Genomic DNA, 27,974 nt, shown 5'->3' with positions numbered 1-27,974 from the left:
CTCACTCCTCAAAACACCTTCCTCTGTCTCTCTCCTCCATCTTCTCTTACTCTCCCTCTCCCCTCTTACCCTAATACACCCTCTCCCACTTCCTCACCTCCCTGTCTTACTCCGCTCACCCCAACTTTTCCTCACTCTCACTTCTCTTCTCCCCTTTCTGTGTACAAACCGCACCGCGCACCCCGACACTGAATCTCGGCCCGAGTTCACTCCAGGATAGCATCCCGTCCTTTTTGATGTGCGATTGTGACAGCAACAAGATAAGTAGCCTGGGTAACAGCGGAATTTACTGGCATTTGGAGTTGGATGAAGCACAGGAGGGAGAGAAAGATTAGATTAGACTATAGGGACACACAGTCCTCTTTTATTGTCATTTAGTAATGCCTTTGCATTAAGAAATGATACAATGTTCCTCCAGTGTGATATCACAGAAACACAAAACAGACCAAGACTGAAAAACTGACAAAAAACACATAACTATAACATATAGTTACAACAGTGCAAGCAATACTGAAATTTGATAGAGAACAGACCATGGGCACGGTAAAAAAAAAGTCTCAAAGTCTCTCGAAAGTCCCATCATTTCACGCAGACGGTAGAAGGAAGAAAACTCTCCCTGCCATGAGCTTCCAGTGCCGCAAACTTGCCGATGCAGCATCCTGGAAGCACCCGGCCACAGTCCGACTCTGAGTCCATCCGAAAACTTCGAGCCTCCGACCAGCCCTCTGACACCGAGCACAGAGCACCATCTCTGCTGAGCACTTTGACCCCAACCCCGGCCGCCAGTAACAGGCAAAGCCGAGGATTTTGTCCTTCCCCTCCGGAGATTCTTGATCACACAGTAGCAGCAACAGCGAACCAGGCATTTCAGAAGTTACTCCAGACGTTCTTCTGTGCTTCTCACGTCTGTCTCCGTCAAATCAGAATTGTGCACGGCCCCTACTTACAAATACCGGTATCATACACCGGAGAGGCTGCGCGCTGCGTTGCACCACCATTTTCTCCTCCCCAGAGATCTAGAGGAAGAGGGAGAAGGAGAGAAGGGAAAGTGGGAGAGAGAGGGGGAGGGAGAGAGAGAGAGAGAGACAGAGAGAAAACAGGCTGAGTGGTGGTAGTGAAAGTGAGGGAGGGAGAAACTGAGTTACAGAAATAAGAGGCCGTTGGAGTGTTAGCCAGACAGACTGAGGAGAGATGGGAGGGAAGTAGCGGAGGCGAGAAACAGAGGGGAGAAAGATGGTGGCAACAACCAGTGAGGGGAGAGAATGGCGGGAAATGAGATGGATGTGGGAGAGAAGTAAACGGGAGCGAGTGAGGGGACAGAAAGAGGCGCGGGAGAGAACGACGGAGGAGAGAGATTGGAGGGAATAGAGATGGGGAAATAAACCGGGATAGAAAACAGGGATTGAGGCATGGGAGATAAACGAGGGAAAGGGATGGGCTCTTTGACATCTCTGCTGATCAGTGAGAGAGAAACGGACAGGGATCGAAAAGGGCTGCTCATTTTAAATGGAGACGTATGGAAATTTCTGAAATTCTAAATCTTCCATGTAAATTCCTTTAGGATCAGTGAAGTGTCTATCTATCTGAGAGTAAGCGGGTGGCTGGGTACATTGAGGTGGAGATAGAGGGGGATGGGAACAGATGCATAGATTAGACACGGCCGTGTTGAATAAACATAATATCATAAGACTTCCTCCTCCTCTCTCTTCTGAATTGATTTCCCTGTAGTCTGAGGGTGTACCACCAGTCCTGGGCTCTGCATTATGGGAAACGTCCTCTCCACATCCTCTCTATCTTGGCTTCTCAGTATTCAGGAAACAGCGCCCCCCCCCACCCCCATTATTCTAAACTCCAGTGGGAACAGGCAAAGAGACACCAAACACCATGAGCTGTGGTCTTGTTAATCAGCGTCAGGTGCAACACCTTGTTCAAGACCATCTGAAAATCCAAACAAACAACACCCACTGCCTTTCTCATTTCACCAAAGAATTCCAACAGATTCGTCTGAGAAGATTTCTCCTGAGGAAAACCATGCTGACTTTGGCTGTACACGGGAGGATTTAAAAGAACTGTCATGGAACAAAATCACTGGCAGGGTCCAGCCGGCCTGAGCTGACTCGCTACTGCAGGGGTCCCCAACTTTTTTGCACTGCGGACCGGTTTCATATTGACAATACTCTTGCGGACTGGCCAACCCGGGGGTGAGGGCGGTGGGTAGGGTTGCCAATGGACAAGAGTAGAGCCAAATACATTGTTTACAGAGACTACAATGACCATGAAGCCTTGCGCGGGCACCAGTGCGCATGCGTGTACCTGCCGATTTCTTCTAGAAATCGTTTTTGGCGATTCTGTTCGGGGGGGGGTGGGAAGGGAGGTGTGAATCACAACCGGAATATAGGTGATAAGTGGCTACTACACTCAATTTTGTTTCTAAGAGCGTTTATCTAACGAATTTAATATTACACACACAGTGCATATTTTCCTCGCATGAATATAGCAATAAGTCAATTACCGTATCAGGGAAGGACAGGGGAGCTTGAAGTAAGTGTTGAACGAACTTCCAGTAGAAATGGTATAGGCAGGTTCAATATAATTTAAAGAAAAATTGGATAGGTATATGGACAGGAGAGGAATGGACTAGGTCAGTGGTCCATCGTTGGTGGGACTAGGTGAGAGTAGCGTTCAGCATGGACTAGAAGGGCAGAGATGGCCTGTTTCCATGCTGTAATTGTTATATGGTTATATAAGTCAATAGCATCATAACATTTTAAGTAACATTTGGATATTAAACACACAGCACATATTTTCCCCATATGAACATATAAATCATTGCAACACACCAATATTGCTGAATCAGTGGGAGCCCTGGGCTTGTTTCCCTGCAACCAGATGGTCCCATCGAGGGGTGATGGGACACAGCGATACTTGAACGGGGTTCCTTATGTCCAGTCCATTACACAATTTGGTTTTCGTTGCATTCATTGCAGAGATATGTTGGAAATGGGAGCAACATTTTCAGTGCTTTCGTGGCTTTCTCAGGATATTCAGCCTTGACTTTGATCCAGAACGCCAGCAGAGATGTTATGTCAAACATACTTTGCAGCCCATCATCATTTGCAAGCTCGAGGAGTTGATCTCCTTCCCGCGCTGACATGGATGACGTGCGGGTAATGACCTCGCGTGCGTTCAAGCTCAACAGTGCGTGACAGGGAATGAGGAAAGGTGCAGCTGACTCATATCGCCAAATCATATCATTTCCTCGCGGACCGGTAGCGCATACTTTGCGGCCCGGTGGCTGGGGACCACTGCTCGACTGTACACTAGGTGTGTTATAAATTTACTAAGTACCAGAGACGGAGTTTAAAATAGAACTGACTGATTTGTCTCAGGTCAAGAATATTAAAACTCCAGTCCCATTAAAGGTGAATGTGCAGCAGAGGAAACTCCTCCCATGCCCAGTGACCAGGGTGCAGACTGGGTGTGGTGAGCAGCAGCAATAATTGCAGAGTTCAGCACCGACAGTCACTCTCGAAATAGCATTCAGCAACAGTGATGGACAAATATCCAGCATGCAGCTTATTGAAACTTTCTCCCCAGTGTGAATCCCGTAGGGTGTCATAAGGATAGATAACTGAATGAATCCTTTACCACATTCACAGCCGGTGAACAGCCTTTCCCCAGTGTGAACTCAATGATGCACATTTGGTTGATTTGGCTGAGAGAATCTCTTCCCAAAGTCCGAGCAGGTGATCAGCCACTACCCAGTGTGAACTGACTGGTGTCTCTGTAGTTGACTTGACCAAGTGAATCCCTTCCCACATACTGAGCAGGAGAACAGCCTCTCCCCAGTGTGAACTCGCTGATGTACCTTCAGGTGAGATGACTGAGTGAATCCCTTCCCGCAATTTGAGCAGGTGAATGGTCTCTCTCCAGTGTGAACTCTCTGATGTGCCTTCAGGTGGGATGAGCAAGTGAATCTCTTTCCACAGTCTGAGCAAGTGAACGGCCGCTCCCCAGTATGAACTGACTTGTGTGCTTGCAGGTGGGATAACTGGATGAATCCTTTCCCACAGTCTGAGCAGGTGAACGGCTTCTCTCCAGTGTGAATTCGCTGATGTTCCTTCAGTTTAGATGAGCAAGTGAATCCCTTCCCACAGTCCGCGCAGGTGAACGGCCACTCCCCAGTGTGAACTGACCAGTGTGCTTGTAGGTAGGATGACCGAGTGAATCCCTTCCCGCAGTCTGAGCAGGTGAACGGCCTCTCTCCAGTGTGAACACTCTGATGTACCTTCAGTTTAGATGACTGAGTGAATCCCTTCCCACACACTGAGCAGGTGAACGGCCTCTCCCCAGTGTGAACTGAATTGTGTAGCAGTAGTTGGGATGACCGAGTGAATCCCTTCCCACAGTCCGAGCAGCTGAACGGCCACTCCCCAGTGTGAACTGACCAGTGTGCTTGTAGGTAGGATAACCGAGTGAATCCCTTCCCGCAGTCTGAGCAGGTGAACGGCCTCTCTCCAGTGTGAACACTCTGATGTACCTTCAGTTTAGATGACTGAGTGAATCCCTTCCCACACACTGAGCAGGTGAACGGCCTCTCCCCAGTGTGAACTGAATTGTGTAGCAGTAGTTGGGATGACCGAGTGAATCCCTTCCCACAGTCCGAGCAGGTGAACGGCCTCTCCCCAGTGTGAATTCGCTGATGTACCTTCAGTTTAGATGAGCAAGTGAATTCTTTTCCACAGTCTGAGCAGGTGAATGGCCTCTCCCCAGTATGAACTGACTTGTGTACCAGTAGTTCAGATGACTGAGCAAATCCCTTCCCGCAGTCTGAGCAGGTGAATAGCTTCTCCCCGGTGTGAAGTCGCTGATGTACCTTCAGTTGGGATGAGCAAGTGAATCCCTTTCCACAGTCTGAGCAAGTGAACGGCCGCTCCCCAGTGTGAACTGACTTGTGTGCTTGCAGGTGGGATAACTGGATGAATCCTTTCCCACAGTCTGAGCAGGTGAATGGCCTCTCTCCAGTGTGAATTCGCTGATGTTCCTTCAGTTTAGATGAGCAAGTGAATCCCTTCCCACAGTCTGAGCAGGTGAACGGCCTCTCCCCAGTGTGAACTCGCTGATGTACCTTCAGGTGAGATGACTGAGTGAATCCCTTCCCGCAATTTGAGCAGGTGAACGGCCTCTCTCCAGTGTGAACTCGCTGATGTGCCTTCAGGTGGGATGAGTAAGTGAATCTCTTTCCACAGTCTGAGCAAGTGAACGGCCGCTCCCCAGTGTGAACTGACTTGTGTGCTTGCAGGTGGGATAACTGGATGAATCCTTTCCCACAGTCTGAGCAGGTGAACGGCCTCTCTCCAGTGTGAATTCGCTGATGTTCCTTCAGTTTAGATGAGCAAGTGAATCCCTTCCCACAGTCCGTGCAGGTGAACGGCCACTCCCCAGTGTGAACTGACCAGTGTGCTTGTAGGTAGGATGACCGAATGAATCCCTTCCCGCAGTCTGAGCAGGTGAATAGCTTCTCCCCGGTGTGAAGTCGCTGGTGTACCTTCAGTATAGATGAGCAAGTGAATCCCTTCCCACAGACTGAGCAGGTGAACGGCCTCTCTCCAGTGTGAACTCGCTGATGTATGTTCAGTTGAGATGAGCAAGTGAATCCCTTCCCACAGACTGAGCAGGTGAACGGCCTCTCTCCAGTGTGAACTCGCCAATGTACCTTCAGTTTAGATGAGCAAGTGAATCCCTTCCCACAGTCTGAGCAGGTGAATGGCATCTCCCCGGTGTGAACTCGCTGATGTATCTTCAGTTTAGATGAGTAAGTGAATCCCTTCCCACAGTCCGAGCAGGTGAACGGCCACTCCCCGGTGTGAACTCGTTGGTGAGCCATTAGGCCAGATGACCAAGTGAATCCTTTACCACAAGTTCAGCGGATGACCAGCCTCTGCTCAGTATGAACTGACTCATGTGTCCAAAGGTGGGTAGACCGACTGAGTCCCTTCTCACACACAGAACAGGTGAATTCGCTGATGCACCTTCAGTTGAAATGACCAAGTGAATCCATTCCCACTGCCTGAGCAGATGAACGGCCTCTCCCCATATGTAAAATGACGGGCATGCCAGTCGGTCAGATGACAATCCCTCCCCACAGTCTGAGCAGGAAGGATGATCGAGTGAATCCCTTGCTCCTCTTCTTAAGTATCTGGACAGAGACAGCAAAACTGGCGTGTTGTGTTCGAGATTCACGTAGACAAATTCCTTGCCATTTTTAACCTGTAAAAAGATTTACAAAATCCATCAATAGGTGTAGGACAACATTTCAGATGAGATTACTTGAGTTATCAAGGTGTGATCTGGCATCTCACTGTTACAGTGAAGTTCAACCCAAGTTGGAGAGAGAAATCATCTTCTAACTGGGCACAGTGCTGGTATCTGGAGTGACCATCAAATTCTCTGATGCTCTTCCTGTCTCTGTAAGAATGGGGCATTTCTGCCATCTCCAACCAGTGACCTGGCTCAGTTTGACTCTCTCCATTGGTATTATTCCCTGTTCTCATTGAGCTGCATGGGTTCCTGGCCCCACAGTAACTGAAACACTCACACACAAATAGCCGGCAGTGCATTCCACGCACCCACCACTCTCTGTGTAAAAAAACCTACCCCTGACATCTTCTCAGTATCAATTTCCAAGCACCTTAAAGCGATACCCCCTCGTGTCCACACGATTAATGCCCCTCATCATCTTGTGCACCTAAAAAAGGCTCTAAACATCAACAAGGAAATTATACATTGCTCTGAGGATTTGCCAGAAGTACTGTATACAAAATTATGAGGGTATAGATAGGGTAAATGCAAGCAGCTGTTTCCACTGAGGTTGGGGGGGTGACAACCCGAGGTCATGGGTAAGTGGGGAAGGTGAAAATTTAATGGGAACATTTGGAAAAGCTCTTTACTGAAATGGTTGTGAAAGTGTGGAATGAGATGCCAGAACAAGTAGCGAATATGAGCTCGGTTTCACTATTTAAAGGAAGTTTGGATGGGAGCCTGGATGGTAGGGGTAAGGAGGGCGATGGTCCCGGTGCAAGTGGTCGTATAAGACAGCTTAAATATTTTCTTCAGCATTGACTAGATGGGCCAAATAACCTGTATCTGTACTGAACTTCGCCATGTTACTATGACAGAGAGGCTGGTCAAACTTGTTTGGAAGGGAAAAGGTAGGAGTGACAATGGAGCAGCAATGGCTGGAGCTTCTGGGAGCAATTTGGGAGCTGAGTGATCGATACATCCCAAAGAAGTTGAAGCATCGGAAAGACAGGAGGACACAACTGTGGATGAAATGAGAAGCCAAAGCCAACATAAAAGCCAAAGAGAGGGCAAACAAAAGAGCAAAAACTATTGGGAAGCTTTTAGAAACCAACAGAAGACAACTAAAAAAATGTCAGATGAGCTCAGGGCGTGGAATTATGATATTGTAGTCATTAATGAGTCTTGGTTGCACCCAACAGTCTGAGGCATTTGGAGGAATAAAATGTCCGGGTCCTCAATATCTTTTGAAAACCAAGGTACCCTGCATCAGCCATCTTTCAGCTTTTATTCTGGCAGGCACATACAAACTTGACACCCTCAAAATTTCACTTCTGAATGCCTCCCACTTACCAAGTACTCCTTTGCCAGAAAACAGCCTGTCCCAAACCACACTTGTCAGATCCTTTCTGATACCATCAAAATTGACCTTTCTCCAATTTAGAATCTCAACCCATGGCCCAGACCTCTCTTTTTCCATATTTACTTTGAATCTCATGGCATTATGATCACTATTTTCTGTCACCAGCCCTGGAATATTTCCGAACAGGTTATTGCACACTTCTACATCCGAAATTCTACGTACTGATTAAGGGCACATTTGACAACCTCTACCCCATCTAGGCCTTTTACAGTATGGGAGTCCAGGTCAATATATGGAAAGTTAAAAGCACTTACTGGATCAACCTTTGTTTCTTGGCATGGTTTGTGATCTCTCTACAAATTTGTTCCTCTAAATCCTTCAGACTGTTGGGTGCAACCAAGTCCCAATAATGGCTACAATATCATAATTCCCTGTCCTGAGCTCATCTGGATTTCCTACGATGCTTCTTGCATTGTGATATACACAACTAAGCACATCATCACACCATGCTCAACTATTTGATTGCTGACTCTATCTGAGGTCTGAACAACATCTGACTGGTGTCAAGAAAACAACCTCTCGCTCATTGTCACAAAAACAAAGGAGCTGATTGTGGATGACAGGAGCAATGGAGACAGGCTAACCCCTATTGACACCAATGGATCTGGGGTTGGGAGGGTGAACAGCTTTAAGTTCCTCAGCATAAACATCACCAAGAATATCACTTGGCCTGTACATACTGGCTGTGTTGAGAAAAAAGCACAAAAACACCTCTTTCACCTCAGACGGTTAAAGAAGTTTGGGATGGGGCCCCAAATCCTAAGGACTTTCTACTGGAACACAACTGCGAGCATCCTGATTGGCTGCATCACTGCCTGATATGGCAACCGTACTTCCCTTAATCGCGGGAACCGTACTTCCGTTAATCACAGGAACCTGCAGAGACTGGTGCGGACAGCCAAGCACATCTGTAGATATGAACTTCCCACTATTCAGGACATTTACAGAGACATCTGTGTAAAAAGGGCCCAAAGGATATTGGAGACCCAATTCACCACAACCACAAACTGTTCCCACTGCTACCATCCAGGAAACGGTACCACAGCAAAAGGACCAACAGGCTTCGGGACATCATCTTCCACCAGGCCATCAGACTGATCAACTCATGCTGATACAATTGCACTTGTATGTTATTCTGACTGTCCTATGAACAAATTATTTGTTATAAGGTACTATAAATTACATATTGCACATTTACATGTAGACGTAACGTAAAGATTTCTACTCCTCATGTATATGAAGGATGTATGTAATAAAGTCAATTCAATTGATTTCACCCTCTCCACTATCTGTTCTGTCATTCTGGCTCCCATTCCTCCTACAACTTATTTTAACCATATCACCCCATTCCCCCCACACTAGCAAGCCTTACCACTAGGATATTAGACCCCTCTTGTTCTGTTCCCCTAACTAACGAATCCCCTATCATCCCTTTGATTTTCCCCTGTCAGTAATCCTCCTCCCCCAACAGTTTCTAAAGCGGTCCACCTGTTGTTGTGTGGGATAGCAACAAAAGTACTCTGCAATGGCTATTTAACCTCATTCCCCTTCCCGACTCGCACCCAGTTTCCTGTGTCCTGCACCTTGGCTGTAACTCACCTCCCTTCATGTCATATTTATCACCCCCTCCAACTCCTGGATGATCTGGAATTCATCCATTTCAAGTTACAGCTCCTTAAAGTGCAGGGTTACAAGCTGCAGCTGGATGTACATCTTGTAGGTGAGGGCATCAGGGACACTGGAGGTCTCCCCACCTTCCCACCAATGTCCCCTCTAATTTGTCATGACCAGTGTGCACATCAATCTTGTACCGTATATTTTTTACCCAGTAACAACATGTGCATAGTGAATTTTATATAGAGAGGTATTCATTTTAACAGCTAGCAAATCACTGTCTATAAGAACTTTGATCTCCTCTGGGTTTGTTTAAGTTCATCTGCACTCTCACGCAACCCATGTAGCAGGCCTGTAACAGATAACGAAGGATTTTCTCATCAGAGCTTTTGCACATTATCCATATATGGCTTGCTTGCTAAATTATGCTTTAAAAAGTCAGATTTCCAAGTATCACTCCACTTCTTCCCAATTGTAAATTCTCCAGCAACTTTTGCATCACCACAATACACACAGGTGACACCGGTTTCTACATTGCACATAAATATTTCCCCTGAACCCTCCGAGGAATTGAGCATCTATAAAAAACCTATGGGGTACGTAACAGCATACTCTAGGGGAAGAGATGGGGAAATACATATGCCAACTAACCAAAATTTTCCAAGCATTACATTCACAGGTACGACAGGCTTGCAAGGAAGGGAACTACCCCGCAGAGAGGAGTGACTATCCCACCATAGAACCTGGGGATTTTGTCCTGATGAAGAACTGGGATCGAGGGAATCTCGGACCTCGGTGGAGAGGACCACATCAGGAGTTACTGACCACTCCCACGGCTGTGAAACTGAAGGGGCAATCTCGGTGGATACAGTGAACAGACACCAAATTTGTTACTGACGGAACTGAGTAGAAGGACTCTCTCGGACAAAAGGAAAATGTATTGGCTGATAGTGGTGTTTGTGTTCATGTCTTTGAGAGGGCTCACCCCAGCATCCGGGGGCCCCCATGTTAACATCTTTCTGTCTCTCTGTCACATCTAAGCCAAACAGGTAGAACTAGGTGTCTGCTGGGTTTGTACTGAAATTCCCCAGCATGGTAAAACTATGATTCCAATGTCAGTAATCCCGCTCAACCAGAGCGAGGAACTCTCAGCCACGGCTTTCATAAACAACACCCGGGGAAGAGGGGTGAGGAGCTATGTTCTAGTCAGAGATGACTGTGGCTGTCAGTGTTTTGAGGGATGCTATCTCAGGCCCCCACCAAACGGAACTTCCTATACTGGGAACCATGCATCCTGGCCATACTTGCAGGTGCCCAGCATTGCAGAGGAATAACTGAGACCGAGCGATTTTGGATGATTGCTTTTATCTCCTATGAAGTAGCCAGGAATTCACGAGAGATAATCAATTTGGCTACAGCACTTGAGGAGCTGGCCACAATACTGCAGGGGCCCTGACAGAAACACAGGCCCAAGTAACAGAAATATCCACTGAAATGACTGCAATCCGGCACACAGTCCTACAGAATTGTATGGCTTCAGATTTTATCCCAGCTGAGAAAGGGTGAACCTGTGCTATTATTGACACAGAATGCTACACCTATATCCCTGATGAGTCTACTAACATTACACCCCTCTCCGAGCACACTGCCGAGGAGACTGCAGCATTAAGAAAGTTGGACAGGATTTACATGGGGTCACCAAAGGGTCAAAATGATGGTCTTCGAAGGCCTGTTCACTCATATGTGGGGCATGATATTGCATTATGGCCTAATAGTTCTACATGTCATTGTTATAATTACTGTTGTACGCTGTTATTACCCACTGATATGTCAATGCTGTACTCGGTTGCTTTCTCTGTGAAAAATTACTGCTTTGTTGATCATGTAATGATCAAAAGGAGGGAATGATAAATTATGTAAAAGGGTTAACACATGGTTAAACGATAGCAGCCTGTTTTTCTGAAAGAAACTGCTGATTGTCAACAGATGTGCTGAGCCACGCTGAGCCATATTTCTTCTTGAGGGTAGCTAGCTAGGGTTTCAGGATGCTTATCTCCTTGTGCACTCATGCACAGAGATAGGACAGCTTCAGTCTGTTCTGTGTGTGTAAGCCATTATGACTATTTTGTAATTTGTCTTTAGCAAATAACTTTGACTCCAGCCTGTCTTGTGTGGGGGGTATCTGGACGGATATATCTGTGGTGTAAGGGAAATTGTTAGTCAGTTAGTGGATTGGGCAGGAACAGTCATGGACTGTTCCTGTTTGAGCGAATAACTGAATAGCCCCGGGTGCTTGGAATAAATAGTTTGTACTTATACGATCTCTGAGTGACTTTATCCGGATTCGACTTCCACAGAATGGGAGTGGTTTTAAAGGGCTGGGCTGCTGGAAGCACATTACCAGACCTGGAGTGATTGCAACTGGGTCTGACAGAGGCATAACTGGCTCTTCTGGGAACATTCAGTCTCACCCCAACTATTTCCTACCATCCTTTGTACAAGTATGCAACGTCTAAAAGACCAGTGTTTGAGTAAATGAGACTCACCAAACTTTCCCCTGACTGAATCACTGGGTTCTCCGAGTCAGATGGATCCTCTCCAGCTGATGCTCTCAACCCTCGGGCTGATTCTCTTGTTGCTGTTCCCTGATCTTCAGTAGTGGTTTGCTTCCAGTTGGGGTTTTTCTTCCAATAAATCTCTCACCGCAGGTCTAACTTTAACGTGAAAGATAATGAAGCACAATAACAATAAAAAGGAGAAAAAAACATTTCTGTTTAATGTTACTAAGAACAAAACTCACTGAAATTTAAACATTGAAGGCAGATATAATGATCTCAGTGAACAATCTATTATTGTCCCTCACACGTCACAAAACGATGTGGGATAAGAACAACCCATCATTCAGTCATGGTAAGACATAAGACACAGGAACAGAATTAGGTGAGTCAATCCATCTGGTCTGCCTCACCACTCAACCATGGCAGATTTTTATTCCAACACCATATTCCTGCCTTCCTCCTGTAACACCGAAGTTACTTAGCAATCATGAATATATTAATCTCTGTCAAAAATATACCCGAATGGCAGCCTCAACCAAAATCTGTGGCAACAAATCCTACAGATCAGACATCTTTTGGCCAAAACATTTTTCTCATGTCAGTCTTAAAGGGAAGCATCTTTATTCTGAGACTGTGCTGTCAGATCACAGACTCTCCGTCTAATGGAAACATCCTCTCCATGTCCACTGTATCCAGGCTTTTCAGCTTTCAAGAGGTTTACTTGACCATACATCCCTCCACCACCCCAACTGTCCCTCTGAACTACATCCAGCACAGGCCCAGAACCATGAAATTCTCCTCATACATAATGCCGATCATTCCTCAGATTATTCTTGTAAATCTTGTTTGCAACAACTGTACAAACACATTTCCAGGAATAATAGACAAATTGGTACCAGGATAATTTAGGGGGAAATGTTGTGCTTTCTTTACTGTTTTACTGTTACATACCTTGTGGGTATCTTGTGACTGTCTTATGACCATGAAGTAATGGAGTATCTTGTGAGCATGATGTAATTGCGTTGTGATGGTGGGGTCAAGTAATTTTCCTGCCAGTGTGAGGCCATGTGATGACCTGTTCCAACAGGTATACATGGGGAAACCCCTGTTGTTACGGAGTTAGTTCATCAGTTTTGGTTCGTCAGTTGGTTTTGCTGCGTAATCATCTCATGACGTAGTTTTGTTTCAAAGCAAAGTTTTACTCTCTATTTTAAGGTAAAACCGTTGTTCTGGCAGTTTCGCCAATCGCTGCCAGGTTTTGTTTGTTTACCTTTGCAGTCTAGTGTCGGAGAGTGAAGACCTTTACCAAACTACAGGAACCTGAAGGATTGAGTAAAGGTTGTGTCATTTGGCGGTTTCATAAAAGATCGACCTTATTGAATCTTCGTTCAGAATTAGTGATCTGCATCTGAGATAACCCCTGCAAGCTTGGGAAAGGTTTGTGCAGTGTTCAGCATCCAGAAAAAGGTCAGTTCCTTTAATCCGTTTTATTTCCTTTGACATGAATCCTTTGGACAGAATCAGCAGTAACGTCACATCTTTGAAGAAATCCGTTTCCAGAGAAGTCTCTCCTTATTGACTGCGTAAATCACTTGGACTTTCAAATTTACCACTTTAAGACTGTGTTTGAATTTACCTCTTTAAGAACTGTTCCAGAGTTTGGCTGTTTGTTAAATTGCCATATAGCAGTTAACTTCCAGTTAAGTTAGTCGTTAGTTTACTTTTCACTATGGTTGAGCAGAGTTTAATAAATATTTCAGTTTGTTTGTTAAAACCTGACTCAATTCTATATTCATAGTTGCCGACCACATAACACTACGATCACAAAACAAGCCATTTCCGTTTCCAAGTGAAACCAGGTTTATTTCAGGAAATATAAACCAGTCCAGGGTGAACGTAATAAAAGGAAACTGGAATTACCAGAAACACTCAGCAGGTAAGGAATAGCTGTGGGGACAGGAACACACTTTACAATTCAGGTTAATAATGTTTCATCAGAATGACTTCAAACATTTTCAGTTTTTAGTGCCAATCTCCAGCAACTTGAGATTCTGTCTGATTTCCACTGAGTGACAGACAGGGGGGATTTCCAAACACAGTTTGAACACCAAACTCATGGGTCTATTTCTACTGCTGTAAACACAGAATAGTCCATTTACTCATAGCCTCTCCTCAGATTAGCAGTCATTGCTTCCAAAGGAACTCCAGAAATAAACATCTGATCCCAGACCAGAAATACTCGCTCAACACCTCATAAACCCAAGCAGCTCGATCCCCGGGTCCATTTTACCTGGAGCAAAAACTGTGATACCCCAGGATTCAACCTCACACAGCTGAACCTGCCACTCACTGACCCTGAAAATCTCACACATCACCCCCGCAACTCAGACTGGGTAGTGCATTCTGGGATTTCCACACAACCAATGTCCAGCTGCTCGAAATTTCTGCTTCATTGCAGAAGGACGACCATCCTGCCCCATCTGTAGAAGCACTAACCAAAGGCAAAACCGAAACAGCGACAGTTCCATATGCCTGGAATGTAGATCACAGGACTCTCCCAGTACTCTTTGCTGACAGGAAAATGCTGCAGTGTGTCAGCCAGTCACAGTTCAAAAACCAGCATCTCCACACCAATGCACAACACAACTAGTACCTGATGACCCTCTGGCATTCCAGCTAACAAAAACTGATTCTGGAAATAACTCAGCAAGGCCAAAGGTGCAAAAGAACACTTCACAATAACAAGGGTTAGAAGAAAAATTGCTGATATACAACATTGAGGAGGTGGGACACAGGGTGACCGAGGTTGACCCAGATGGTTGATGTATATCGCTGAAGCGGGACAGTGGGGTGGGGTTAGGAGACTGGACAGAGGTTGAACAAGATGGGCAGGGATGAGCACATGGAACCAGGTGGGAGAAGGGATCAAAGACAATCATTGATGGTCCTCCAGCAAGACACAGATACTGAATTAATAGTACATACTACTGTATAAAAGATCCTAAAATGACAAAGTTAGAACAAACAACAAGAAATTTGCCATATATACTTTGACCCTCACCAAATTTTTATCAACACACCACAGAAAGTTTCTCATCCGGACACTTCACATGTTTCCATGGTAACTGCTCTGCCCGTGACTGTGATGAACTCCAGAGACCTTTGGATACAGATCAGCACATCACAGAAACTATTCTGCCCCCTAGACTTCCCAGTCCCTCAGTAAAGCAGGCAGTGAAATCAAAGATCCCCACAACCTGGGACGTTCTCCTTTCTCACCCACCCCAATCGGGGAGAAGTCTACAGCCGAAAGCTGAGGGACAAATGCGAGGGGCCTCAGGAAGCGAGGCGAGTTGGGGGAAGTTAACGCGACTCAGTGGCCAACATTAGATTTCCCCAACACAACGTAGAGGAAACGTAGAACATAGAATAGTACAGCACATTACAGGCCCTTCGGCCCACAATGTTGTGCCGACCCTCAAACCCTGCCTCCCATATAACCCCCCACCTTAAATTCCTCCATATACCTGTCTAGTACCCTCTTAAACTTCACTGGTGTATCTGCCTCCACCACTGACTCAGGCAGTGCATTCCATGCACCAACCACTCTCTGAGTAAAAAACCTTCATCTAATATCCCCCTTGAACTTCCCACCCGTTACCTTAAAGCCATGTCCTCTTGTATTGAGCAGTGGTGCCCTGGCTATCCACTCTACCTATTCCTCTTATTATCTTCTACACCTCTATCATGTCTCCTTTCATCCTCCTTCTTTCCAAAGAGTAAAGCCCTAGCTCCCTTAATATCCGATCATAATCCATACTCTCTAAACCAGGCAGCATCATGGTAAATCTCCTCTGTACCCTTTCCAATGCTTCCACATCCTTCCTATAGTGAGGTGACCAGAACCGGACACAATACTCCAAGTGTGGCCTAACCAGAGTTTTACAGAGCTGCATCATTACATTGCGATTCTTAAACTCTATCCCTTGACTTATGAAAGCTAACATCCCATAAGCTTTCTTAACTACCCTATCCACCTGTGAGGCAACTTTCAGGGATCTGTGGACATGTACCCCCAGATCTCTCTGCTCCTCCACACTACCAAGTATCCTGCCATTTACTTTGTACTCTGCCTTGCAGTTTGTCCTTCCAGAGTGTACCACCTCACACTTCTCCGGGTTGAACTCCATCTGCCACTTCTCAGCCCACTTCTGCATCCTATCAATGTCTCTCTGCAATCTTTGACAATCCTCTACACTATCTACAACGCCACCAACCTTTGTGTTACCGGCAAACTTGCCAACCCACCCTTCTACCCCCACACCCATGTCATTAATAAAAATCATGAAAAGTAGAGATCCCTGAACAGATCCTTGTGGGACACCACTAGACACAATCCTCCAATCTGAATGTACTCCCTCCACCACGACCCTCTGCCTTCTGCAGGCAAGCCAATTCTGCATCCACCTGGCCAAACTTCCCTGCATCCCATGCCTTCTAACCTTCTGAATAAGCCTACCGTGTGGAACCTTGTCAAATGCCTTACTAAAATCCATGTAGATCACATCCACTGCACTACCCTCATCTATATGCCTTGACACCTCCTCAAAGAACTCTATCAGGCTTGTTAGACACGATCTGCACTTCACAAAGCCATGCTGACTGTCCCTGATCAGACCATGATTCTTGAAATGCCCAGGGATCCTATCTCTAAGAATCTTTTCCAACAGCTTTCCCACCACAGATTTAAGGCTCACTGGTCTATAATTACCCGGACTATCCCTACTACCTTTTTTGAACAATGGGACAACATCCGCCTCCCTTCAATCCACCGGTACCATTCCTGTGGACAACGAGGACATAAAGATCCTAGCCAGAGGCTCAGCAATCTCTTCCCTCACCTCGTGCAGCAGCCTGGGAAATATTCTGTCAGGCCCCAGGGACTTACCCATCCTAATGTATTCTAACAACTCCAACACTTCCTCTCCCTTAATATCAACATGCTCCAGAACATCAACCTCACTCATATTGTCCTCACCATCATCAAGTTCCCTCTCATTGGTGAATACCGAAGAGAAGTATTCATTGAGGACCTCACTCACTTCCACAGCCTCCAGGCACATCTTCCCACCTTTATCTCTAATCGGTCCTACCTTCACTCCTGACATCCTTTTGTTCTTCACATAATTGAAGAATGCCTTGGGGTTTTCCTTTACCCTACTCACCAAGGCGTTCTCAGGCCCCCTTCTTGCTCTTCTCAGCCCCTTCTTAAGCTCCTTTCTTGCTTCCCTATATTCCTCAATAGACCCATCTGATCCTTGCTTCCCAAACCTCATGTATGCTGCCTTCTTCCACCTGACTAGATTTTCCACCTCACTTGTCACCCATGGTTCCTTCACCCTACCATTCTTTATCTTCCTCACCAGGACAGATTTATTCCTAACATCCTGCAAGAGATCTCTAAACATCGACCACATGTCCATAGTACATTTCTCTGCAAAAACATCACCCCAATTCACACCCACAGGTGTGAGCTTTATAGCCTCATAACTTGCCCTTCCCCAATTAAAAATTTTCCTGTCCTCTCTGATTGTATCCTTTTCCATGATAATGCTAAAGGCCAGGGAGCGGTGGTCACTGTCCCCTAGATGCTCATCCACTGGGAGATCTGTGACCTGACCCGGTTCATTACCTAGTACTAGATCTAGTATGGCATTCCCCCTAGTCGGCCTGTCCACATACTGTGACAGGAATCCGTCCTGGACATACTTAACAAACTCTGCCCCATCTGAACCCTTGGAACTAATCAGGTGCCAATCAATATTGGGGAAGTTAAAGTCACCCATGATAACAACCCTGTTATTTTTGCACCTTTCCAGAATCTGCCCCTCAATCTGCTCCTCTGCATCTCTGCTGCTACCAGGGGGTCCCGGAGAATCGCCACCCATCGGGGAGTGTGAGCACACACCACGTGATCTTGCGTCACAAAGCGGAGGGCGGGGCTAAATAGCCTCACGTGACCTGCTGACGGGACTTCCGTTTCAATTCTGCGGAAAGAGACAGCCTGGGCTCCTGGTTTGGGTCGTTCAATGCAGATTAAGTGAAGTCGACACGTTTCTGACGAGCCCAGATAACTGGGTACTAAATGAGTAATTGGCCCGCCGTTCGGGGCTGGCGGCCAACATCAGATCTCCCCGCTCGGGATCGGTCTCAGTACTCACCGATGGGAAAGTGATATCTTCGGCCCGCAGACAGTGATCCCGACCCCCGGCTCCCCGACCTGGGAGGCGATCGTCCCTTCCCGATCCCGCAGACAACCCGCTTCAGCACTGAGCGGAAAGGCAAACACCGTCCGTCTGGCGACAGTGAGCATGCGCGGAGAGATTATTGCGTCATCCGGAGGGCGGGGCCTCGGGAACAGACGCGCTGCTGCTGCCCGTCTGCGGTTAAATGGGCGGGGCGAACAGGATCACGTGACCGGTGGGTCCCCACAACCCAGGGAGAGACTCCAGCGACCCGCCCGTCACTCTGTGTTATGTACCGGCAGCGATAGACCACAAACTCAGTCTGTATTAGTATAAACTACTATCTGTATTAGTATAGAGACAATTAAACAAACTACTCTTCTAAACAGAAGTTAACAGTGTTATGCGTTTGTGGCTGCAAAAATGTCAAGTTTAGGAACAGTTCTGAAAGTTTCAAGATGGCAAGTTTCAGTTTTCCACGGAATGGGGAAACTTGTAAATCCACATTAAAATGCAACGAGGAAGTAATCACAAAGAATTTCACAGGTTCCGCGCTGGGAAAACGAAATACAAATCACAGAAGATTTTCAGTCGTCGAGCCGTATTCCAAAATCCACGAAGGTGACAGTGACAGGAATATTCTTTAGAACAAGTGGTCGCTGCACAACACCCGAATCCATGCAAGGGTTAACGAAAGTGGTCGCCACAGAAATACTACAACAATCCACGTATGGATCAAAACAGTGACAGTCACTGCGTGCCGCTCCTTCACCCAGTCCTTTTGGGCATGGGAAAGGTATCAAACTGTTACCCATTACTTTAGCAAACTACAGCTTGTAGTCCGCTGGCCCTCTGTGTGTGTCTGTGTGTGTGTGTGTCTGTCTCTCTCTCTCTCTCAGCTCCAGCAGTCAGTGTACTGACGTCATACTCCCGCCTCCTGCAGCCTCTCACAATAACACCCACAGCAAAATGAAACCTCTGATCTCGTAACACTTGCCCCTCACATCTCCTCTCACCCTAAATGTATTAGACATTTCAAACCCCAGGAAAAATATGTCATCTGTCCGCTCTATCTATTCCTCTCGTAATCTTATAAACGTTCATCCAGTCTCACCCCAGCCTGCGCCGCTCTGGAGAAAACAACACGTTTGTCCAGCCTCTCGTTACAGCTCTCTTAACCACCCGATCAATCTGTGCAGTCTCTTTCAGGGAGCTGTGAACTTGGATCCAAATCCCTCTGCTCATCGACACTGTTCAGGGACTTTCATTCAACAGTGTACTGTCCCTCTACATTCAACCTACCGAGCTGCCAAGGTGATCATCACTAATCAAATCTCACTGAGTTTTCTCAGGTCCTGTTGAATTTATTGCCAAGTGCACCAGTGCGGGAAGGTACAGGGACAGAGAAACACTGACTTCTGGCAGCATCACAGACAAGTAATTGAGATAATCTATAAATATGTTTTGTCCTGATCAATATTGAAATGTGCATTTTGTGTCAATAACAGACGTGGAAATGTTGAATTTGGTCCCTGTCTCCATTCCTCCTGTAGTCCACAACCAGCTCCTTTGTTTTTGTCACCATGAGGCTGAGGTTGTTTTCCTGACACCACTGTGTCGGGGTGATGACTTCTTCTCTGTCGGCTGCCTCGTTATTATTTGTGATTCGGCCAACCAGTGTAGTGTTGTCAGCAAATTTACTCAGCAGATTGGAGCTGTGGGTGGTGACACAGTCATGGGTGCACAGTGAGTAAAGGAAGGGGCCAAGGAGACAACCCTGTGGGGTGCGTGTGCTGAGGGTCAGAGAGACAGAGGTGAGGGAGCCCACTCTTACCACCTGGGGGCCATCTGACAGGAAGTCCAGGATCCAGCTGCACAAGGCAGGGTGAAGGCCGAGGTCTCTAAGCTTCTTGTCGATACTTCACGTCTTCGGATGGCTAAAGCTCTGCCCATGACTGCAAGGAACTGCAGAGAACTTTGGTCTCATCTGGAAACATCGTAGAAACAAGCCTCCCCTCTATGGACACTTCCTGCACTTCCCCTGCCTCGGGAAAGCAGGCCGTGTACTCAAAGATGCCCACAACTTTGGACATTATTGCTGCAAACCCAATCCTCCATCGGGGAAGACATAGAAAAGCCTTAAAGCGCGTACCACCAGGCTCATGGACAGCTTCCTGTCTGCGGTTGTCAGCCAAATTAATGGTCTCCAGTCCAATAGAATGAACTCGACCTCACAATGTAACTCGACGTGACCCTGCCCCATATGTCTATCTGCACTGCACTTTCTCTGCAGCCATAATGCTTTGTTACAGTTATTGTTTTGTCATATATTAGCTCAATGTGCTGTTGTAATGTATCGATCTGTGTGGATGGTACGTCAGGCAAGATTTTCATTGTAGCTCAGTACGTGATAAGAATAAGCAAATTCCCCATTTTAATTGTGTGGAAATATTAGACAGACTAAGCTTCTGCTTTGAAACCACAGAGGGCAACTTAACTGTTGTCATTTCTGAGGAAAGCAAATAAGTAGAAAAGGCTTCAATCTCGCATTACGATCTGCGGTAACTGGGATCAGGTGACCGGTGGTGGGTCTCCCAGACCAATTATCAGAATCAGGTTTAATAGCACTGGCTGATGTCATGTAATTTGTTGTCTCTGCGGCAGCAATGGAACCTAATTCATAACAATAGATTTTAATCATTGTGATTTAAAATAAGAACATACATATTAAATAGTTAAATTATATAAGTAGTACAACATAAACATTTTAAGAATGTAATACTGTAAACTATTTTAATTGTGTGGAACTATTTGACTGACTGGGTTGTTGCTTTGGAAATTCTGGAGTGAAGCTGAATGAAACTGGACACATTTATGAGAAGCTCAGATAAATACAAAAGGCTAAATTCTCACATAAATGGGTCAAACATCCAGAAACATTGGCTGCACTTCAGCAGGTAAAAACAGTGGAATGAGGCCTAGTCCCAGGCCTCGGCCCAGCGGTTATGGTCTGAGGCCTGGGACTAGGAGAGAGTAAGCATTCGGCACGGACTAGAAGGGCCGAGATGGCCTGTTTCTGTGCTGTAATTGTTATGTGGTTATATAGAAACATGCTGAAAATATTGCCGAAAAAAAATCATTGTCCATCCCCAACAAGAGGACGTGACAGATCCGGATCTCACTGCCTTGTCGGAACGGGCGAAAGACGAAGCTACATGGACACGTAGAGCAGTGAATTACAGATGCTGTAGATCTGTGGAAAAGCGTGAACAGGAAATGGGATCACATGATTCGTGGAGTGTCTCCCATCTGAACCGGTGACTCTGCTCCTCGCCCCTCACACGCTGTCTGACCCACATCATTCCATATTTACACCAGATACGTATTTACTTTTTCCCTCCAAATCATCCCTGTCCCTTTCCCTCCACCCCAAGGTCACAGAGTCACAGGCTCGATTCCCATCCCCGTCCAACACACAATTCAGACCCAAACTGGAAATGTGCAGTTTTCATTTAAATCTGTCCATGTTTATAAACACTAATTTCTATTCAGATTCCTCCAGCCTCACTGGACAGGACCACTGAAACATCAAGTGAGAAACAGCAGGAGGTGGCCATTCAGCCCCTCTAACCATCAACAAGATGACGGCTGCTCTCCCATCTCAGCCACATGTTTCTGCCCGATCCTCATTTCCTCGATCCGTTCGGTCTCCACACATCTGCCGGCCTCTGTTTTATGTGAGGATGATCACTGAGTCTTCACCGGCCTCTGTGGTGGGGATTTACAGACATTCACCACCCTCGGAGTGGAGACATATCCCCTCATCTCAGTCCCGGACAGTCCACCCCCTTTTTCAGAGACTGGGATCCCTGGTTCAGCCGGGAATGATGTTGTGAATTTCAATGTGTTCACCTCTCAGTCCTCGATTCTCTAAATGAAAGGGTTGTCACATTTGATCTTTCTACATATGATGACCCCACCACTCCAGGGATCAGTCTGGTGAATCTTCATTGCACTCTCTATAACAAATACTCTCTAACCTCTTTGTTAATCCTCTATGGAATTAATTTCCATCTTCTGCAGCCCCGTGTTGCCCCAACCACTCACCTCCCACCCCGTCACTATTTCCACCTTCCCACCTCCCCCTCACCTGGATCCACCTCTCACTCCCCAGCTCTTGCCCCATCCCCACCCCTCACCTCTTTTCTCGGACTATTTCCCGTCCACTCTCAGTCCAGAGGGAGGGTCTCGGCCCGAAATGTTGACGGTCCATTTCCCTCCACAGATGCTGCCCGACCCACTGAGTTCCTCCGGCAGTTTGTTCTTTGGTCTGTGTGACCCGTGTTAGTGTGGGGAGCGGGATTTTACACCATATTCCCGGTACAGTCTCAACAAAACACAAATAATTGTCACTTTGCCCGGACCATTGGCCCCGCTTGCAGGGCAACAGTCTGCCGGTGTTTGCCCCCCAATGTGGTGAATCGCCACCACCGTGGGCTCAGACATTTCCACAGATGAGCCCCTCCTGTCCCCACCGGGACAAACATCCTGTCCGCCCCCTCTCTCACCGTCTTCATCCTCTCCCTCCCCGGGGAACCGGCATCAAACCGACGGGCCGAGCGGTCTCCTCCTACCTCTCAGCGACACATCAGACTCCGGCCGCAGGAGACGCTTCACAAACGCCCCAACTTCCCTCGGAGGGAAATGGAAATAAATCAGAAAGCGGACATTTACTTTGACGGTTGTCCCGCCCTGACGGAAAGTTCGGGAGACGGTGTCAGCGGGGGTAACGCCCTCCCGGCTGGTCCACCTCCGCTATTGGCTGGATGCAGTGATTGACATCACTTCGGACCAATGGGAATAGCGCAGCGCGTGAGTCCTCTGTTGACAGCGGTGGGGGAGGGGCTGCTCACGTGATTAGTAGCCCGGCCGTTAAACCGACCAAGCTCGAGCTCACCAGCGCGCGGGGCACAAAAGGCCCCGGATGATCGGTTGAGGTGAGAAGGGGTCTCCGGGTTGGGGGTCTCACCGGGCGGCGTTTTCAACACCGACTTCGGGTAGTTGCTGTGACTCCGGACTCCGTGACCCGCAATCCCGGGACAGTCCTGCTCTCTTCCCTCTCTCTCAGCCCCACCATCCGTACACGGGCCCCGGGGAGCTTCCGGCTGATGAGGGAATGGGAACCGATGGGTCTCTCAGACAGAGCTGAGCTCCAGCTGTCTAAATGCAAGGATCGGGAACTCGGAGAAAGGGAACAAAATCTTTTACATCAGCTGTTGTGAAAATCACCTTTGTTCTGCCTCCAGTCACAAACAAGAGAAAATCTGCAGATGCTGGAAATCCGAGCAACACACACAAATTGCTGGAGGAACTCAGCATTAGTACTCTTTTCCATAGATGCTGCCTGGCCTGCTGAGTTCCCCCAGCATTTTGTGTCTGTTGCTTGTTCCACCCCCTCTTGTTCTGGACTTTCTACCCGTGAGAACATGTTTTGTCCCACTCTCTCTGGGTACATAATGATATCAAACACCTTTGTCCTGGGCAACAAGTAGCTTCACATCACAAATGTGCCAGACTCCAATGAGACAGACTACTGCCCTTCCCTTCATATTCATTGGCATTGCCATCACTGAGTTCACCATCGTCAGTCACCTGGGGGAGGGTTCAGGGGAAATATTTGTGTACAGTACAGAAACTGGTGTTACCTGTGCGTATTCTGGCGATGCAAATTTTGCTGGAGAATTAGCAAGTGGGAAGAAGTGGAGTGATATTTGAAAATCTGACTTTTTTAAGTGTCATTTAGCAAGCAAATGACATATGGATGGTGTGCAAAAGCTCTGACAAGAAAATCCATCATTACCTGTTACAGGCCTGCAACTTAGGTTGTGTGAGAGTGTAGATGAACTTAAACAAACCCAGAGGAGATCAAAGTTCTTACAGACAGTGATTTGATAGCTGTTAAAATGAATACCTCTCTATATAAAATTCACTGTGCACATGTGGGAAAATTGCATAATACAAGCTTTATGTGCACACTGGTCATTACAAATTTGAGGGGAGATTGGTGGGAAGGTGGGAAGACCTCCAGTGTCCCTGATGCCATGACCTACATGATGTGCATCCAGCTGCAGCTTGTAACCCTGCACTTTAAGGAGTTGGAACTTGAAATGGATGAATTCTGGATCATCCAGGAGTTGGAGGGGGTGATAGACATGACATGAAGAGAGGTGAGTTACACCCAAGGTGCAGGACACAGGAAACTGGGTGAGAGTCAGGAAGGGGAATGAGGTTAAATAGCCATCGCAGAGTACCCTTGTGTCCATCCCGCACAACAACAGGTGGACCACTTTAGAAACTGTTGAGATTACCTGGCAGAGAAAAATCAAAGGGGTGATAGGGGATTCGTCAGTTAGAGGAACAGAACAAGAGGGGACTAATATCCCAGTGGTAAGGCTCGCCAGTGCTAGTGTGGGGAGAGGGGGTGTGTGGTTAAAATAAGTTGTAGGGGAAATGGGAGCCAGAATGACAGAACAGATAGTGGAGAGGGTGAATTGAATGAAATTGACTTTATTGCATACGTCCTTCATATACATGAGGAGTAGAAATCTTTACATCTCCATCTAGATGTGCAATGTGTAATTTATAGTCATTTATAATAAATAGTTTGTACACAGGACAGTCAATATAACATAGAAATTCAATTGTATCAGCATGAATTAATCAGTCTGATGGCCTGGTAGAAGATGATGTCCCGGAGCCTGTTGGTCCCTTTGCTGTGGTACTGTTTCCTGGATGGTAGCAGCAGGAAGAGTTTGTGGTTGTGGTGAATTGCGTCCCCAATATCCTTTGGGCCCCTTTTACACACCTGTCTCTGTAAATGTCCTGAATAGTGGGAAGTTCACATCTACAGATGTGCTGGGCTGTCCACACCACTTTCTGCAGGTTCCTGCGATTAAGGGAAGTACAGTTCCCATACCAGGCAGTGATGCAGCCAGTCAGGATGCTCTCAATTGTGTGTCCCTGTAGAAAGACCTTCGGATTTTGGGCCCCATCCCCAACTTCTTCAACCATCTGAGGTGAAAGAGGTGCTGCTGTGCTCTTTTTACAACACAGCCGGTATGTACAGACCATGTACATGAAAGATGGCAAATGGAGTTTAATGCTGGTAAGTGTGAGGTGCTACATTTTGGTAGGACTAATCAAAATAGGACATACATGGTAAATGGTAGGGCATTGAAGAATGCAGTAGAACAGAGGGATCTGGGAATAATGGTGCATCATTCCCTGAAGGTGGAATCTCATGTGGATAGGGTGGTGAAGAAAGCTTTTGGTTTGCTGGCCTTCATAAATCAGAGCATTGAGTATAGGAGTTGGGATGTAATGCTAAAATTGTACAAGGCATTGGTAAGGCCAAAATTGGAGTATTGTGTACAGTTCTGGTCACCGAATTACAGGAAAGATGTCAACAAAATAGAGAGAATACAGAGATTTACTAGAATGTTACCTGGGTTTCAGCACCTCAGTTACAGAGAAAGGTTGAACAAGTTGGGTCTTTATTTTTTTGGGGCGTAGAAGGTTGAGGGGGGTCTTGACAGTGGAATTTAAAATTATGAGGGGGATAGATAGAGTTGACGTGTATAGGCTTTTTCCATTGAGAGTAGGTGAGATTCAAACAAGAGGACATGAGTTGAGAGTTAGGGGGCAGAAGTTTAGGGGTAACATGAGGGGAGTGGTAGAGTGTGGTAGCTGTGTAGAATGAGCTTCCAGCAGAAGTGGTAGAGGCAGGCTTGATATTGTCATTTAAAGTAAAATTGGATAGCTATATGGACAGGAAAGGAATGGAATGGAGGGTTATGGGCTGAGTGCAGGTCGGTGGGACTAGGTGAGAGTAAGCATTCAGCACGGACTAGAAGGGCCAAGATGTCTTGTTTCCATGCTGTAATTGTTATATGGTTATATGTGAGATCCTTGGTGATGTTTATGCTGAGGAACTTAAAGCTGTTCACCTTCTTAACCCCAGATCCATTGATGTCAATAGGGGTTAGCCTGTCTCCATTCCTCCTGTCATCCACAATCTGCTCCTTTGTTTTTGTGACAAAGAGGGAGAGTTTGTTTTCTTGACACCAGTCAGATGTTGTTCAGACCTTAGACAGAGTCAGCAATCAAATGGTTGAGCATGGTGCGATGAATGTGCTGAGCTGTGTATATCACAATGCAAGAAGCATCGCAGGAAAGCCAGATGAGCTCAGGACAGGGAATTATGATATTGTAGCCATTGTTGGGACTTGGTTGCACCCAACGGTCTGATGAATTTAGAGGAATAAATTTGTTGAGAGATTGCACCATGCCACGATACAAAGGTTGTTCCAGTAAGTGATTTTAACTTTCCATATATTGACTGGGACTCCCATACTGTAAAAGGACTAGATGGGGTAGAGTTTATCAAATGTGCCCTTAATCAGTATGTAGAATTCTTGACGTAGAAGTGTGCAATAAGCTGTTAGGAAATGATCCAGGGCTGATGATCGAAATTAGTGATCATAATGCATGAGATTCAAAGTAAATATGGAAAAAGAGAGGTCTGCACCACGGGTTGAGATTCTAAATTGGAGAAAGGTCAATTTTGATGGTATGAGAAAGGGTCTGACAAGTGTGGTTTGGGAGAGGCTGCTTTCTGGCAAAGGAGTACTTGGTAAGTAGGAGGCCTTCAGAAGTGAAATTTTGAGGATGTAGAGTTTGTATATGCCTGCCAAAATAAAATTTGAAAAGTTACAGGTGCAGGGAACCTTGGTTTTCAAGAGATATTGAGGCCCGGGATATTTTGTTCCTCTAAATGCCTCAGACTGTTGGGTGCTACCAAGACCCATTAATGACTACAATATCATGATTCCACACCCTGAGCTCATTTGACTCTTTTTTAGTTGTCTGCTGTTGGTTTCTGAAAGTTTCCCAATAGTTTTTGGGTAAGTTATTGGAACATTTGTGCAGGAACCGGATATATACTGTAAGTATTTGGTTAGGTGTGGACTGATAAAGGATAGACAGCATGGCTTTGTGCACGGTAGGTCATGTCTAACCAATCTTATAGTCTCTCGAGGAAGTTATCAGGAAAGTGGATAAAGGCAAAGCAGTGGATGTTGTCTACATGGACTTTAGCAAGGCACTTGACAAAGTCTCATATGGGAGGTTGGTCAAGAAGGTTCAGTCACTCAGCATTCAAGATGAGATAGTAAATTGGATGAGACACTGACTTTGGGAGAAGCCAGAGTGTGGTAGCACATGGTTGCCTCTCTGACTGGAGGCCTGTGACTAGTGGTGTGTCATAGGGATCAGTGCTGGATCTGTTGTTGTTTGTCATTTATATCAGTAATCTGGATGATAGTGTGGTTAACTGGATCAGCAAATTTGTGAATGACACCTTGATTGCTGGTGTAGTGGCAGTGAGGAAGACTATCATGACTTGCAGTGCGATCTGGACCAGCTGGGAAAATGGTTTGAGAAGCGGAAAATTGAATTTAATGCAGACAAGTGCGAGTTGTTGCACTTTGGTATGACCTACCAGGGCAGGTTTTTCACAGTGACTGGTCGGGCACGGAGGACTGTTGTAGAAGAAAGGGACCTGGGAGTACAAGTCCTTAGTTCACAGAAAGTGGTGTCACAGTAAGATAGAGACGGAAAGCAGGATTTCAGTCCATTGGCCTTTGTGAACCAAAGTACTGACAACAATAGATGGATGTTATGTTGACTTGTATAAGACATTGGTGAGGCCTAATTTGAAGTATTGTGTGCAGTTTTGGTCACCTACTTACAGGAAAGATGTAAAAGAGGTTGAAA

The 27,974-nt window shown here is 46.4% G+C and overlaps 2 protein-coding genes across 7 annotated transcripts in view; one reads left to right on the top strand and one right to left on the bottom strand.

Moving 5' to 3' along the window:
• Positions 1 to 331: 331 nt before the first annotated feature.
• Positions 332 to 18,285, bottom strand: LOC140208219 (uncharacterized). 2 transcript variants are annotated; one of them, XM_072276723.1, is made up of 3 exons: positions 18,117 to 18,285; positions 11,884 to 12,051; positions 332 to 6,270 (listed from the first exon to the last, which is right to left on the bottom strand). In XM_072276723.1, the coding sequence occupies exon 3, from the start codon at positions 5,885 to 5,887 to the stop codon at positions 3,758 to 3,760; it is 2,130 nt and encodes a 709-aa protein (XP_072132824.1). In that variant the 5' UTR covers positions 5,888 to 6,270; positions 11,884 to 12,051; positions 18,117 to 18,285; the 3' UTR covers positions 332 to 3,757. The 2 variants fall into 2 exon arrangements, with proteins under 2 accessions (XP_072132824.1, XP_072132825.1); XM_072276724.1 differs by having other exon boundaries at positions 11,884 to 12,047.
• LOC140208220 (uncharacterized) overlaps positions 17,861 to 27,974 on the top strand; it is a 26,691-nt gene continuing 16,577 nt past the window's right edge. The window contains exons 1-2 of one of the 5 annotated variants that reach the window (XR_011888698.1): positions 17,861 to 18,936; positions 19,340 to 20,888. The gene's annotated coding sequence lies outside the window, so the exon portion shown is untranslated. Of the gene's footprint in view, positions 18,937 to 19,339; positions 20,889 to 23,078; positions 23,138 to 25,166; positions 25,306 to 27,974 lie in introns of those variants that run through there. The other 4 variants (XM_072276728.1, XM_072276729.1, XM_072276726.1 and 1 more) reach the window with 4 other exon arrangements.

The sequence above is a fragment of the Mobula birostris genome, chromosome 13 (assembly GCF_030028105.1).
Source record: "Mobula birostris isolate sMobBir1 chromosome 13, sMobBir1.hap1, whole genome shotgun sequence".
Classification (NCBI taxonomy): Eukaryota; Metazoa; Chordata; class Chondrichthyes; order Myliobatiformes; family Myliobatidae; genus Mobula; species Mobula birostris.
The sequence above is the reverse complement of the archived record's forward strand: the minus strand, read 5'-3'. Positions and strand labels throughout refer to the sequence as shown.